The following is a 14,332-nucleotide window of genomic DNA, read 5'->3' as shown; positions in this document are numbered from 1 at the left end:
CGCTATTTTGTGACACGTGAAAATCATATAAAACTCAAACTTGAGGGTTCATAAGGAAAGTTGTGTTGGAGTGCAGTCATGCCCAGTCACATATATGTTGTCTGTGGCAGCTTTCCTGCTACATGGCTGGGTTGAGTCGCTGTGACAGAGACCAGGAAAGCCACAAATCCTAAAATATTTCCTATCTGGCCCTTGAGAGAAAATGTTTGCTGACCCATGGAATAGATCGTTTGGGTTGCCAAAACCAAAAATGCTTAATTAACTTGGCTATGAGAAAGAGGGGACACTGCAAATCTTCCCCGAAATGTATATTGGCAATTTTTTTTTTCAAACAATTCTCAAAAGCAGATATTTAGCAGCAAAACTCATGGCTCCTTATTGAGCTACAGGAATCATGGCAATACTCCTTCGAGTCTAGTCCTCAGAGGACTTTAGACGGAGGCCTACTGCTGAGCTAACCCTGCACGTATCCCTCAGCCCTCAAAACACACTCCCACAGCCTCCCATGCTCACCTCTTCTAGACTGAAAAGCACACCTCCAATTGGAGCACCAAAGGCAACAGAGACTCCAGCTGCAGCCGCCGCCGACAGTACCTGCAAGGCAAAGCATTCTGTGTAGCCCAAGGCCTTTCACGAAAACAAGTGTGCATGGGGGGTGGGGAGTGCAAGGGGGCACCCTCCAGAAGATGGAAGCTGGGCATGCTCACCTCGCGCCTCTTGCCCTCATTCTTGCTGTACTTGGAGAAGAGGCTGCTGAAGAAGTTGCCACAGCAACAAGCCACATGTACCAGCGGCCCTTCCTTCCCAAGGCTCAGGCCTGAGGACACTACCAGCACCAGGGTGACGGTCTTGATCAGCAGGGTCCACTTACCCAAGTAGCCCCTGATGATGAAGCCACTCAGAATGGTCTTGATCTGCAACAGAGGATGGAGAACTAGGACACGTGAGCTACTTCAATGCCGCAGCTGGGAACTACTTCCCTTGAGAAGCAGTTCTCGAGCTTAGAGTCACTAAATCACATGGACGAGAGCCTGCTTTCAGTTTGACTTAGCTATACTTTTACATTAACTGAACTTATATTAATATAGAATTTTATGTTATATTCACAGAAATATGAAACAATGCACAATACATCTTAATTATTCCTAGAGTAGTAGTAAGATCATAACAAGGGCCAAAGAAGTTCATTATCAGGGTCTCGTTTTATTCTTGCATTTTATCCTGTTCACATTAACCCTCTGTTATGTTGAAAAGAGACATGAAGCTATTGATTTAACTGTTCACTTTTGACTATTGAAAGATGTTCCAGATGGAGACAAAGCACAAACAAAATGCCGATGGGACTTCAGGTCAGGTCTGTGGCCTAAATGCAGCCCGTTGCCTATTTTTGTATGACCCACATGATCGTTTCAAGAGTGCTTTCAACATTTTTATATGTAATGTGTAAACAAGACTCCTAGCCTTTTCGTGAGAAGAGTGGCTCGATTTTGTCTGTTGGCTTACAAAGCCTAAAATACCAACTCTCTGTCCTTTTCCAGAAAAGTCTGCCGACCCCTGCTGCGGGCCATGGGTCTATGGGTGTTTACAGCCAATTCTTTCAACTTTTCTGTACATGTGAAAATATATTTAATATCATGTTGCAGAAAGGAGATGCTCAGTATTTTCTAATAACACACCTCTGGGGGATTTGAAGATGTTTGAATCCATGATAACCTCCTTTCTTCCAACGATTCCTACCCTCTTGTGTTAAAAAGGACTTTGACTACTGGTAAAGTTGTCTTGCGCCATTTTCAGACCAGCCACATTTTGTAAGTGCCAAATAATGGCGTTCTTCCTAAAGGTGGACATGAATTTGCCTAATGCTTTTAGACTTCAACTAGGAGCCAATCTCAGTGACAAACTTCATCTGTTGGAAAACTGTATTCTTTGGGATACAGAAGCATCACCAGTGGCTAAAGAATTTCTTACCTGAATGGCTGAAATGGAGTGAATGTTTACTGCTGAGCTACCAATTTAGAAACTTGCAATTATAAATGAGTTAAGACACCGCGAGAACCAGCCAATACAATTCACGGTCAAGTTCCATTCTCCCGTTGTATAATATCAATACATACTGGGACAATGTTATCTCTTGTTGGTGTTAGGACATTTATGTCACTTCAAAGTGCCTCCAGGTGGACATTGCTCTGCCAGGGAATCAATTTCTCAGAAGCTGTTACAGTCCTTTTCAACCTTAGCACTCACTGGACTCACCTAAAGAATTAAGAGCCCCAGAGATGTGATGTCATTGGTCTGAAGTGTATCCTGGGCCTGAGGATTTTTACAGGCTTCCCAGGTTCTTCTAACATGCAGCCCAGGTAGAAAAGCACTCACTGCTGTGTTCCCAAAAAGAGCAGTACAGGTAACCCTAATTTCTCAACAGTTAAGGGACCATCCTGAACCCCTCTTCGGCATCATGTCACCTTTGGCAATTTGGAGAGGGTCATGAAGTGAGCTGATCCTCAGAATTTTAAAGGGGTGTGAATGGACCATTTTCATCTCAGAATTGATAGCAATCTGTTTTTTACTTCTAGGGGAAAGATCAAGAGCAAGTGTGCAGGCACGCGTGCACAAAGAGCTCAAGGTGGTCCCTCCCATAGAAAATGAGTGAGGTGTGCTGGTGGCACAACCAGATGGTATTTCTTGCACTAGCCTTGAATTAATGGCAGCCAAACTCGCAGTGGTTATACTGGCTTTCAACTAGTAGTACGTGGCCTATTTGAGCCTGTGCTCTGGGCATCTGTGATCCGTTTATTTAAGGGATGTTTTATTATGCCTGCCACAATCCTGCCCTTTTGTGTTGCCTTGAATAAAATGATCTCAAATTTTTTGTCAGTTAGCTAATGTGGATTTGGACCCTAAGGGAGAGTTTAAAAGCATAATACCATTTAGAAAATGACAAGTATCTCAAATACCTGAGCCTCCGCCAGCCATGACATGTGGTGAATGGAACAATGTAATAGGTATTTTGTAATCTCTACAATGATTTTATAAAATTGTCATGATCAAATTAGGGACTAAAGAAAGCAAATTCATTCCCAGGAAAGGCCAAAATCCAATCACTTGCTTTCATTTGAATAGAGACCAAGTCAAGCAAGGCTTTAATGAGATGAACTTCAGCAGATTGGGGACTCAGTAGGGTTAACTTTAAACCTTTTCTGGTAAACAAATATCTGTGAGAGTGTTCAGGTTTTGTCATGAAAGACCAACTCAAAGTAAGTTCTAACAGGACAGGATTAACTGTGTCTTTCCTACACAGTTAATAATGGTTCTGATAATGAAGCAAACAAAATAGAAAGTGGGCCCCTCTTGCATTGTCCTCTCTAAATCCCCAAGTCCAAGAACGAGTGTTCACTTGTAAATGCGCTTTAGACAGCTTAGACAAGAGTATTTCCTACACAGAAAACCATTCTCTAAATTTGCATTTAAAAAATGTTTCCAAAGGAATCTCCATTCTAAGTAATCAAAATGCTTCAGAAGCAAATGCTGGGGAGGACAAGCAATTTTTTTAAATACTTTTTTTAAGATTGTATTTATTTATTTTTAGAGAGGAAAGGGAGGGAGAGAGAGAGAGAGAGAAACATCAATGTGTGGTTGCTGGGGACCGTGGCCTGCAACCCAGGCATGTGCCCTGACTGGGAATTGAACTTGCGATGCCTGGTTTGCAGCCCACACTCAATCCACTGAGCTATGCTAGCCAGGGCACAAGCAATTTTTTAAATGTGCACAAGCTCAGTGTGGTCGCTGTTGGTCTGACCCTGCACACCCCATATAGCAGCTTCGAGCGGATCTGCTCAAACAACTCCAGGCACATTTTCTAAGTATTGCAGCGAGTGTCTTTGCTAAAACCAAGGAGAGGGTCCGTATCTCAATTTGAGAGAAGTCATTGTATGTCTTCAGTTGGTCTTGACTGGGAAGAGGTTGTTTTTATCGGGGAACTATTTATTGACATTTACTTTGTACTCTGCCCCTTCTCTCCCAAAACTGAGGGTAGGTACTGCACCTTTGGGTTGCAAGTTTCCAGCTCTAGTATAGTAATGAAAATGTTGCTGTTACTGAGTCATAATAACCAAAATTTAATTATAAAACCTCTACTGGGTTTCTGATGCTTTCAAAGACGATTGTGAACTCTTTTATGAATGCAGAAACAGGTGGTATATAGTATATGTGGTTAACAGCATACGAATAAAACAAACACCCATGCACCCCCTGCTGTGGGTAAGAATGCAGACCTTTGAAAGCCCTGTGTCGGCTTCTTCAGTAGAACCCCCTTCCTCCCCCACTCCGAACACCTCCCTGCCTTGCTTTATAGCTTTGGCACGTGTGTGCATCACTGAAGATGTACTAAAGTGTGCTGTTCCATCAATAGCATCCTACTTTATCTATTCTTTTGTGACTTAGTTCTGTCTCTGGACCTCCCTGTTTTGCATTTCATCCCCATCAATGCGTTCCTTGCATTTTGTCACATAGGAAGCTTAATGCTGAGCATTTTAGCCTTTTTTGGAAAGGCTGTACAGAGAAAGACGCCCACTTCGGATGAAGACCCAGTTCGGGCAGCCCCTCCCACACAGAGCTCAGGTTCCCGCCCCCTGTCTGCAGGATCAGAAGCTAAGCCTGGCATGTCTGCTTCATGGGAGGGGAAGATGGCAGTGCCCATCACACCTTTCAGGGCTGCTTTAAACTTCCTGCCAATTCTCCATTGGCCATCCCCTTATTTTGACAAGGTGGCTTGAATCCGAAAATGCATACCCTTGGCAGCAGGATCCCAAACCGAGATGCCAACAACAATCTGTTCCTTTTAAGGTCCAGGGTGCCTTTACGTCTTAGGTATCAAATAAAATACAGTCAGTTCTGCCATCACATTTGTTTGGAAAACACACATTTGTTCCAATACGTTTCAGGCATTAGGGAAGAACTTGAGCATAACAAATTTTGCGTCTGTTTATGCACAATTTCATCTGGGAGAAACACGGCGTGAACGCACAAAAAAAACAGCACCAGCTGAACCCAGCCGTGCAGGAATGCGCAAAACGCACACAGGCACGTGCCTCAAACACCTACAGGTCACATGCGCGCTAGGGAGTGGGCATGTATCCCTTAACCATTGAACATGTGCAACACGGCGCTACTGTTTTTATCGGGCTCCTCTTTTTTCCATGTGTCACCAACAAAGTTTCTGAGGGCTGTGCCCCTAAGCCCACTCCGCCAGCAGGACCATGTTCATAGTATGCGATGGTGCACAGCATCGGGCTTGTGAAGAATGCAGACTGTGTCAGGACGTAATTGGCTGTATTAAAGAAGTGGGATGGTACTGCAGCTGTTCTGGGGGTTCCTGCAGCAATATGTTAACATACACCATCAAAAAGTCAATGTGATATATTCAGTCTTTTTTTTTTTGTATTGTTCCTGGAACAAGACATGTCAAGCTTTCCTTTCGACAATCTTTTAATTACTCCAGCCCTTGCCATGAACTGCCGGGGCCAGCAGCAGTGCTGGCAGCACCAACGAAGCGCGTGGGTGCGGGGAGTGAGGAGCCGCGTGCATCTGTCGCCATAATCGCTCACATCTTGCAACTTACCATCTCCACTGCCTCTGGGCATGGCTGTGGCACCAACCCAAAGAGAACTGAACTGACTGCTTATAGTGATCATAGAATAACTGAAAGAATTGTTTCTGGCTAAAATGTTCACTGTCTGGGCTTTTCAGGAATTAGCTCAGTGACCGCTATTCTACCAAGAGATCATCCTAGGTTTCAAGTCTAGTCTCAGGCATTCCTCCTGATCCATGAGGTCACTTCCCTCATACTTTGGTTACATGAAAGTGCTGAAAAATGCAAGAACTCTGAACTCATGGGGATGCATTCACAGTGCACGCCTTGAATGTGGAATGAAGTTTTGTAAACACTGCTATCGCCTTGTCACCACAAGAGCAAATTGTGGCAACAAACCTCCACTATTGTCTATTTCCACATTACATCATAGATATACTTATGAGCTACTCAAGTGCCACACATATGCGTGTGGTTAATGAATTCTGACTCCACAGGCTTTGAGGGTTATGCGTGGTTTGCAAAGACAAGACTTTAATCATCTGAGAAGCACTAGAGCCTAAATCCTGAATATCAAGCATAAACCCTGAGTTCAAGTCCCAGCTGACCAGCTTAGTGACCTACGGCAACTTACTTAGCCTCTGTGCGCTGCAGCTCCTCAACTATCGAATGAAGAATAGTAGTACCTACCTCATAGGTTCATCATGGGGACTCAATGAGTTAAGAGATGTCAAATGTTTGGAACTGTGCCTAGCCCATAAGTGCTACAAAGTATCTGCCATTCTCATTATGGGCACAGTAGAAATTCAGCCAGCACTCACCTCCGGTATACCAGAGCCACAGGCGTAGGGCGCAAAGACGCGCACCAGGGAGACAGCCAAGAATGCAAACAGCAAGGCCCACAGGATGTACAACAGGTAATTCAGAATGTAAGCACTGGCACCCTGAACAACAGACACAAAACAAGAGAGAAACTGGTGAGCCACAGCAGACCGACAGCCCCGCCGTCCACTGTGACAGCAGAAGCACGGGCCAGATCGGGTAGCTTCTGTGTGGGTCCCATGTCAATGAAAGGCAGTGTTGCTTTTATCGACTCTTGCTACTGCCACATGGGCATCCGCACACACAGCCAGGGCTTCTCCGCAAGCAGTTTGCACAAGCCTTCCACCAGGTGATATCTCTCAGTGACCAGAGAAACTAGGAAGGAGACTTACTTTGAATCACCACTTGCGCTCAAGTTCATGAAAGGCGTGATGCAGAAAGTTCTGTATTCAAGCGCCTGCAAGGTTTGTTTTGTCCTGTCTACAGCGGGTCGGCCTCCCTTTGCTTTCACTGAGGCCACAGCCACGGCAGCCACAGCGCCAGTGACTATGAGAACTGCTGCTTAAATGTGTGCCTTGGATCCCCGGTGGTCAGCACCCCCATGTCCCCTGGCGGGACAGCAACACAGAGTTCCAGGCCCTGCCCCAGAGCTGCTAAATGAGACACTCCAGAACAGGTGACTGGCCAAGTATCTTAGCAGGCTGTCCAGAGGGTTCGGATACGGGCTAATCCTAGAGAGGCACTTCTGCAGGGGAAGTTCGATCATCAATCAAAGTGAGTCATTGAACCATTTCTCCCAAATTGTCTGATGTGCGGAGAAAGCTTTCGCAAGAAAACACACAGTTTGGGCTCCCTGGCACTGAGGACCTGGTCCACTGGGTGGAGACCACATTTCCTTAGGCCTCTGCTTCTTGCCGCCATGTGGATCACTCCAGGGAGGGGGAGGGGAAGCAAGGTCACCTGCAAGTCAGGCCATGGACACAGCCACACGTGTGCCTATTAAATGCAGAAACACGTTCCAGGAGACTGCTCGGCCTTTACAATCACATACATTCACACCTATGTGGTGGGAAAGCGGACCGAGGAACACATGTCGCCCACTTAAGAACGTACCTCTTTCAACCTAAAAATAACTTCTCACTCTTGCTAACAGTAATTCTTTGAATCAAAACATAAATCTTAAATCTCTAGAGTATAAAGCTGTAAAATGACGGAAAAGATGGACAGCCATATTCCCCCCCCCAAAAAAAAACACATACTGCAAGTAGGAGAGGAAAAAAATAAAATAGGGCGCTCAGCCAGTTTTGCCTGTCCACTGCCGTCAACCCAGGAGAATTTATTTTGGAAGCAATGGCGAGCACTGAGAACGTGTGAGATTTCAAGATCCTGTCTACTTCTGAGAGTTGAAAAAATTAATGTGCAGGTCTCCAAGAACAGGTTTAGCAAAATGGCAAAGGGCATTGCAAATGTCTTCAGCTGAGCTAAATCCACCAGGCACGAAAAGGCGGGGCAAGCCCTGGCTGGTGGGGCTCCATGGATTGCGTGCTGGCCTGCGAACTAAAGAGTGGGGACAGGAGGAAATAAAGAAATAGATGACATCTCCCAAGAATAGTTCTAGCTTGAGTGGTCTTCACATTAGCCTCCATGTGAATCTTGGCAGCCTAGCTCCCCTTCACCAGGGTTTCTGCTCTGTCAGTGACCCACAGTCATTGTTATAACTACTACATTTTGGTGAGACATTAACTCTTTTCCCAAACGAAGATTTTTAATCAGATCTGAAGCTTTTTGTGCCACGAATGCCAGCTCCCAGTCTGTGGTTCACCACCACACCCTGTACCCGGACATTCCCACCATAGAAGACCCAGACACATGCGATGCCACCTACTCATAAAATGTATTGGGAGATAACTGAAACCACAGTGAGATACCACCCACGGCTGCTAAGATGGTTAGAATCAAAAACAAATAATAACAGGTGTGGGTAAGAATAGGCACAATTTGGAACCCTCATGCATTGTGGGTGGGTGTGAAATGGTGCAGTCCCTTTGAAAACCAGTCTGGCAGTTGCTCAAAAGTTAAACATAGAGTTTCCACATGACCCAGGAATTGTCCTAGTACAGGGGCATCAAACTCATTTTCACCGAGGGCCACATCAGCCTCATGGTTACCTTCAGCCACTTCAAAGGGCTGAATGTAATGTTCAGACTGTGTACATGTAACCGCTCGGATGAAACAAGGTAGAGGGCCGGATTCGGCCTGCGGGCCTTGTATTTGCCGCCTGTGTCCTAGTAGCTATATACCCAAGAGAAATGGAAACATGTCCATACAAAAACTTATACACAAATGTTCAAAACAAAATCATTCACAATAGAGTGAAAGTGAAAGCAACCCATGTTCATCAACTGATGCATGGATAAATAAAAAGTGGTCTTCCCATACAATGGAATGTTACTAAGCCATGAAAAGGAACAGAGTACCAAAGGTGTTATTTTTTTTTAATCAGATCTTATTCTTTAATGAGAAGGTATAAAAATCAACCTTATTTCTTCAGGAAACTACTCTTGGTTAAAAAAAAAAATAATAAAACCACACACAAGACTTTTAGAAATATATACAAGTCTTGTGCACATGAAACAGTAGGGAAGCATTTTTCTTTTTTTTATTATTTTATATATTTTATTTTTAAAGAGAAGGAAGGGAGAGAGAAGATGAGGGAGAGAAACATCAATGTGTGGTTGCCTCTCATGTGGCCCTCACTAGGGACTCAGCCCACAACCAGGGTATGTGCCCTGACTGGGAATTGAACCTGCGGCTCTTTGGTTCACAGCCCACGCTCAATCCACTGAGCTACGCCAGCCAGGGCAGGGAAGCACTTTTCAACTGAATCTTGAACACTAGAGCGAGAAAAGGCGAAGTCGCACCAGTATGAAGCTGTGGGTGATCATCAGAATAGACGCTTGAAGGTGAAAGCGCAGACACATTCACACAGCGCCCAGCGGTGCCCCAAAGCACCTGTTGGGTGGCAGGCATGTCCAGTCAAGGCCCTGCCCAGAAACCCACCTCTGACTGATTCACCAACAGCTCTGACCATTTCTGCCACAGGGGACACTTGTCCCTGTCCTCAAAAGTGGTCTCAGTGGAAGTCCAACAGCATTGCTCGTGGCTGTACCAGAAGGCAGACAGACAGATTCCCTCCTTCAAGTCGGTCATCCAGTCGACAGCGAGATCGATGACCCCAGCCAGGGTACCTGGAAGAGACAGCAAGAGCCACCTAGAGGGACTGCCACATGATGACAGGGTGAGAACGCACAGCATGGGGCCATTGCAGGGCCAGCAGCCAGGAAGGCCACACACCAGAGAAGGACATGGACATGCCCAGGCTGACACACACATAGGAAGTTTCTTCATTAGCCAGGAAGTCCCTCGAGCATTTCAGATGTGGGCAAGGCAGTGCCCAGCCCAGTGAGATACAAAGGCCGATGATACGTGGTCTTTGCATGCCTTTAACCATGCAAGAGAGGAAGACACGCAGGTCTTCACTCATCACAAGCCACTGGGGCCAGGCGGCTTGCAGAAGACATCTCCTACAAATCTCAGGAATAGAGGGCATGCACCCTACAAAGGCTGTAACCCCACAGCAGCTTCTGGGGCAGGGTGCTGGGATCACACACATTCACAGATCTCAGGAAAATGTGCCAGCCCAGACAAAATGGAGGCGTGATGACTAGCAGCCTCATCATTTAAGTCAGGTTTGGCCACCAAATGGGAACTAAACTTGGCAAATCTCACATATTAGAACTCTGTGGATTTTTTAAATTCTTGTATAAGGGATTGTAGGTCGATATAAGTAAATAACGACTTTAAAGGTTGAGAGAAGTAGGATATGAGAGACTAGACAGTAGGCCACAAAGGGCTACCTTGGGTCTCTTTCTAGAATAAGCCCCTCCAGTCTTTTATGGTGGCAAGGAATACGCTCAGCCTACTAAATTTTCCGAACTTTGAATATCACTTCCCCACCTGTATCAACACCAAAGGTGCCCATATACCTGCATCAGGGCTCGCCCCTCCCTGTTCTTCCCGTTACATTAAGGCTACATGTTGTTCTCAGGAGGATGCCTGAATTCTCAACAGGTCCCGGACTTGAACAGCTGGTCTGCTGTACCTCTCCAGCCTCATTGCTTTGCATCACTAACTCCCATACCTACCCACCCCATGTTCGTGGAGGCCAGCAGCTCTGCTCTTTACACCAGCTCAGGCAGCACTGCCCTCCCCGGATCTGGCAACCTCCTATTTATCTTCCAGATTCTGGCACTTACGTCACCTCCTTCAGGAAGCCTTCCATGATTTCCTAAACTTGAGCTAGGTATACTTCCCAGGTATTCACCTATCACCATATGTATCATATCCTGATACCATGGTTTTATATATGTAATATCTCTCTAATATATAATATCATTATTACTATATATGTATTATATAAAGGCATATCCCATGTTATTGAGCTCTGCTTTATTGCACTTGACAGATGTGTATTTTACAAAATGAAGACAAGACCCTCTTGCAGCATAAAGATTATGCACTGCTTTTATTGCGATACTTGCTTTATTGCCACATTTGCTTTATTGTGGTGGTCTGGAACTGAATCGCATTATCTCTGAGGTATGCCTGTTTACTCCCACTAGAGTCTAAGCTGGGGCGGGAGGAGAGTCTATTGTCTGGTTTGCATGCCACCATGAGGATCAGACCAGATGTCCATGCCCTGTGTCTGTTCTAAGTGAGCAAAGGCCATGTGCCTTATCCATTGTTGTGTGCCTTCAGGTACATGGTTAGAAAGATTTATCCATCTTGAGTGAAGGAGTATAATAAATGAATGAACATCAGAAAACTCAGGTCCATCAGTTTACTCTGGCCACCAGTTGAGCACCTAGTTGCTATACACCAGTCACTATGTCACGCCCTGAGCACACAGTAGTGGGCTAAGCTGACTCAGGTCCCTGCTTTCATGGGTGGAGAAAGAAACACTAAACAAAATAAGTAAATACATCAAGAGCTCTGTTTGAAGGTGACTAGTAGTGCAGAGGAAAATAAAAGGGTGGGCAAAAGTAGATTCACATAATACAAATAAATAATATAATGAGTAATAAGTAAATGATAATACCAGGATAAACGCTGTGTTTGGTATACTCACAACTGTAAATCTACTTTTGCCTACACCTGTGCAGCGCACTACAATGCTGTAGATGCTTTGGAAACTAGTGTGGAAGTTGCTCAAAAAGTTAAATATAGTTACCATCTGATCACTCAGTTCTACTCTAGGCATACACACCAAGACTTGCACATCAGTGTTCACAGCAGCACAACATCAAAAAGTAGAAGCAACCCATATGCCCATCAATTGCTGAATGGAAAAATAAAATGTGTTACATTCATACAATGGAATGGTATTTGGCAACAAAAAGGAATGGGGTATGGTACAGCATGGATAAACCCTAAAAACATCATGCTGAGTAAATGAAGCCGATCACAAAAGACTGAATATTGTATGATTTCATTTACATGGAATGTCCAGAGTTGGCAAACCATAGGGAGGCAGAAAATAGATGGGTGGTTGCCAGGGGCAGGGAGGAGGCTGGGGACACTGGAGCTTGACAGCTAAACAGTATGGAGGTTCTCTGAGTGTGATCAAAATGCTGTAACATTGACTGCAGTGATGGCTGTACAACTCTGTGAATATACTAAAAACCACTGAATTGTGCACTCTAACTGTATGAATTATATGGTATGTAAATTATACCCCGATAAAGCTGTTGCATACAAACATACAGCACATACGTCCAGTGGGCAAGGGGGATGAGGCTCAGACAAAGAGAGGCGTACTTTTAGAAAAGGCGATCAGGGAACACCTCAAGTCAAAGATGACAGCTGAACAAAGAACTAAAGAAGGTAAGGGAACGGTCCTGCTGATAGCCAGGAACCAGACACCCCAAATTCCACCACCAGTCATTCACTCGTCATCACATCATCCTGCACCCAATCTTCCAGGCTGACTTTGCTTCTCACAGTGCTGGGAGTTTCAGCTCCCTTCTAAGTATGAAATAACTACGACGCCCGGTGGTGACTGCCGATAAACACTTCGTTTGTGAAGCAGCAGCGACACCCAGTGGTTACTTTTAATAAGTGGTTCGTTAGTGCTTTCTTTTGTGGAGCAACAGTGACACCCAGTGGTGATTCATAGTAAATGCTTCGTTAATGCGTCTTTGAAATTTCGTTTGGTGGAGTAATAGCGACACCAAGTGGTGAGTTCTCATAAATGCTCTACAGAGGAGACCCTTTTCAGACCTGTCCATCTCAAGAGTCAGAAGACAATGTCCAGGGAATGGGAAAGTCAATGGGGTGCACTTTGCTGACTTTCCCTTCAAGCTAGGTACATCCAGATCAAAAGAACACTTTGGCCACCTTCACTGCTAGTATCATGCCACTCTTGCCTTCCTCTTATATGCATTTGCTGATGTATCCAGGGGCTAGCCTTTCTCCAGTGGGTCCTTATCCAAGCTGCATGTTAGAATCACAGGTGGAGGAGGAGAGGAGGAAGTGGGGTTCTCCACTCAGTGCTAGGACACCATCTCCAAACATACTATTTGAAACCTCAGGGAATGTTATTTTTTTTTAATTCCCCAGGTGATTCTTCCTAAAAGAACTGACGGAAATCAGGTTGAGAGTGAAGCCAATTGGTTAATATCAGGTTAAAGACAGCCCAATCAGACCTTAGATTAGTCAATAAATCTACACTGTGCTGTTTACTCTGGCAAGATGGCACAAAATCTATTTCGGATTTCTTCATTTCTCTATTCATGTCTCCTTCCTAGGAGCCAAAGATACATACATACATACATACATACATACATACAGTGTATGGTTTTATAAATCTATTCTAAATAGGAGGGGTTATAAAGGTCATGTCTTCATAATTCATAGCCAATTCACGCCCTGCCTACTTTCAAAATCCATAGCCAATTTGCGCCCTGCCTACCTTCAAAGGTCTTCAGAGAAGCAGTCAAACCAATTGGTGGCAAGACATCGTATAGCCATAAAATTGAATTTCCCTTCCAACACTGCTTGCCGTTATGTACTGGGAATGCCACTGGGAGAGGACAGATGGAGCAATGGACGAACAGCCCCTGAGACTAGAAGGAAAGTAGTCCCCCTTAGGCATTCCTCTTGGCTTTCTGTGATGTGTCAAAGCCGACGGAGCCCCTCCTACAATTGTATATGGAACAAATGAAGAGGCACCCAGGAACTGAAATTCTCAGTAATCACAAAATCTACATCTGTGCCCCATTAGCATTCTGTCTGTCTTAGAGCATTTGCTATATTCTGCCTGTATTATAGTAATTGTCTGGTCAATCCTATAACCATAACTCATGTTATAGCTAGGGGGTTTATGAAGGGTATGTGTTTAGCATGCTCAAATTCTTTATTGTAGACATTAACATTCAAAGCCTCCTAAAAGGAAGCAAGTTCCAGGAAAGAATTTCCATAGAGAGCTGGTGCATTAGATATTAAAAGGGTAGGTTTCTCTTCCACAGCCTCTGCCATTCACTCTGGAAACATGGTGTCGAGATTACAAAAATGAAGGATACAGAGGCCCTGAGGGTCAGAAGAACATATGGGCTGGACATATCTCCAGCTCCTAAGGTGTCTCACATATTTGCAGTGTCTTGGGATGCTCACAATTCACTCCAGGGCCCGTCAGTATTAGTCAAGGCCAGCCTTGTATGGTATTTTATTATTAGAGAGAAAAATTTCTCTGTCCTTTCTTGCCTTCTACATACCCAAGTAGTATGGAATGTAAAATGTGTGCTTTTAATGAAATCCAGTATGGCTATGGACCTTCGTCCTGTGTGGAAAGACCGGCCAGGTCTC

General features: G+C 44.8%; 1 protein-coding gene across 4 annotated transcripts in view; it reads right to left on the bottom strand.

The window, feature by feature from the left end:
- Positions 1–14,332, bottom strand: part of CLCN4 (chloride voltage-gated channel 4) — a 55,215-nt gene that overhangs the window by 20,113 nt on the left and 20,770 nt on the right. For all 4 annotated transcript variants that reach the window (XM_028522271.2, XM_028522272.2, XM_036016286.1 and 1 more), the window contains 4 exons: positions 9,470–9,657; positions 6,409–6,531; positions 708–914; positions 514–594 (listed from right to left, as the gene is read on the bottom strand). In XM_028522271.2, coding sequence (XP_028378072.1) covers positions 514–594; positions 708–914; positions 6,409–6,531; positions 9,470–9,657 — 599 coding nt within the window. The remainder of the gene's footprint in view (positions 1–513; positions 595–707; positions 915–6,408; positions 6,532–9,469; positions 9,658–14,332) is intronic.

This window comes from Phyllostomus discolor, chromosome X, assembly GCF_004126475.2.
Source record: "Phyllostomus discolor isolate MPI-MPIP mPhyDis1 chromosome X, mPhyDis1.pri.v3, whole genome shotgun sequence".
Taxonomy (NCBI): domain Eukaryota; kingdom Metazoa; phylum Chordata; class Mammalia; order Chiroptera; family Phyllostomidae; genus Phyllostomus; species Phyllostomus discolor.
The sequence above is the reverse complement of the archived record's forward strand: the minus strand, read 5'-3'. Positions and strand labels throughout refer to the sequence as shown.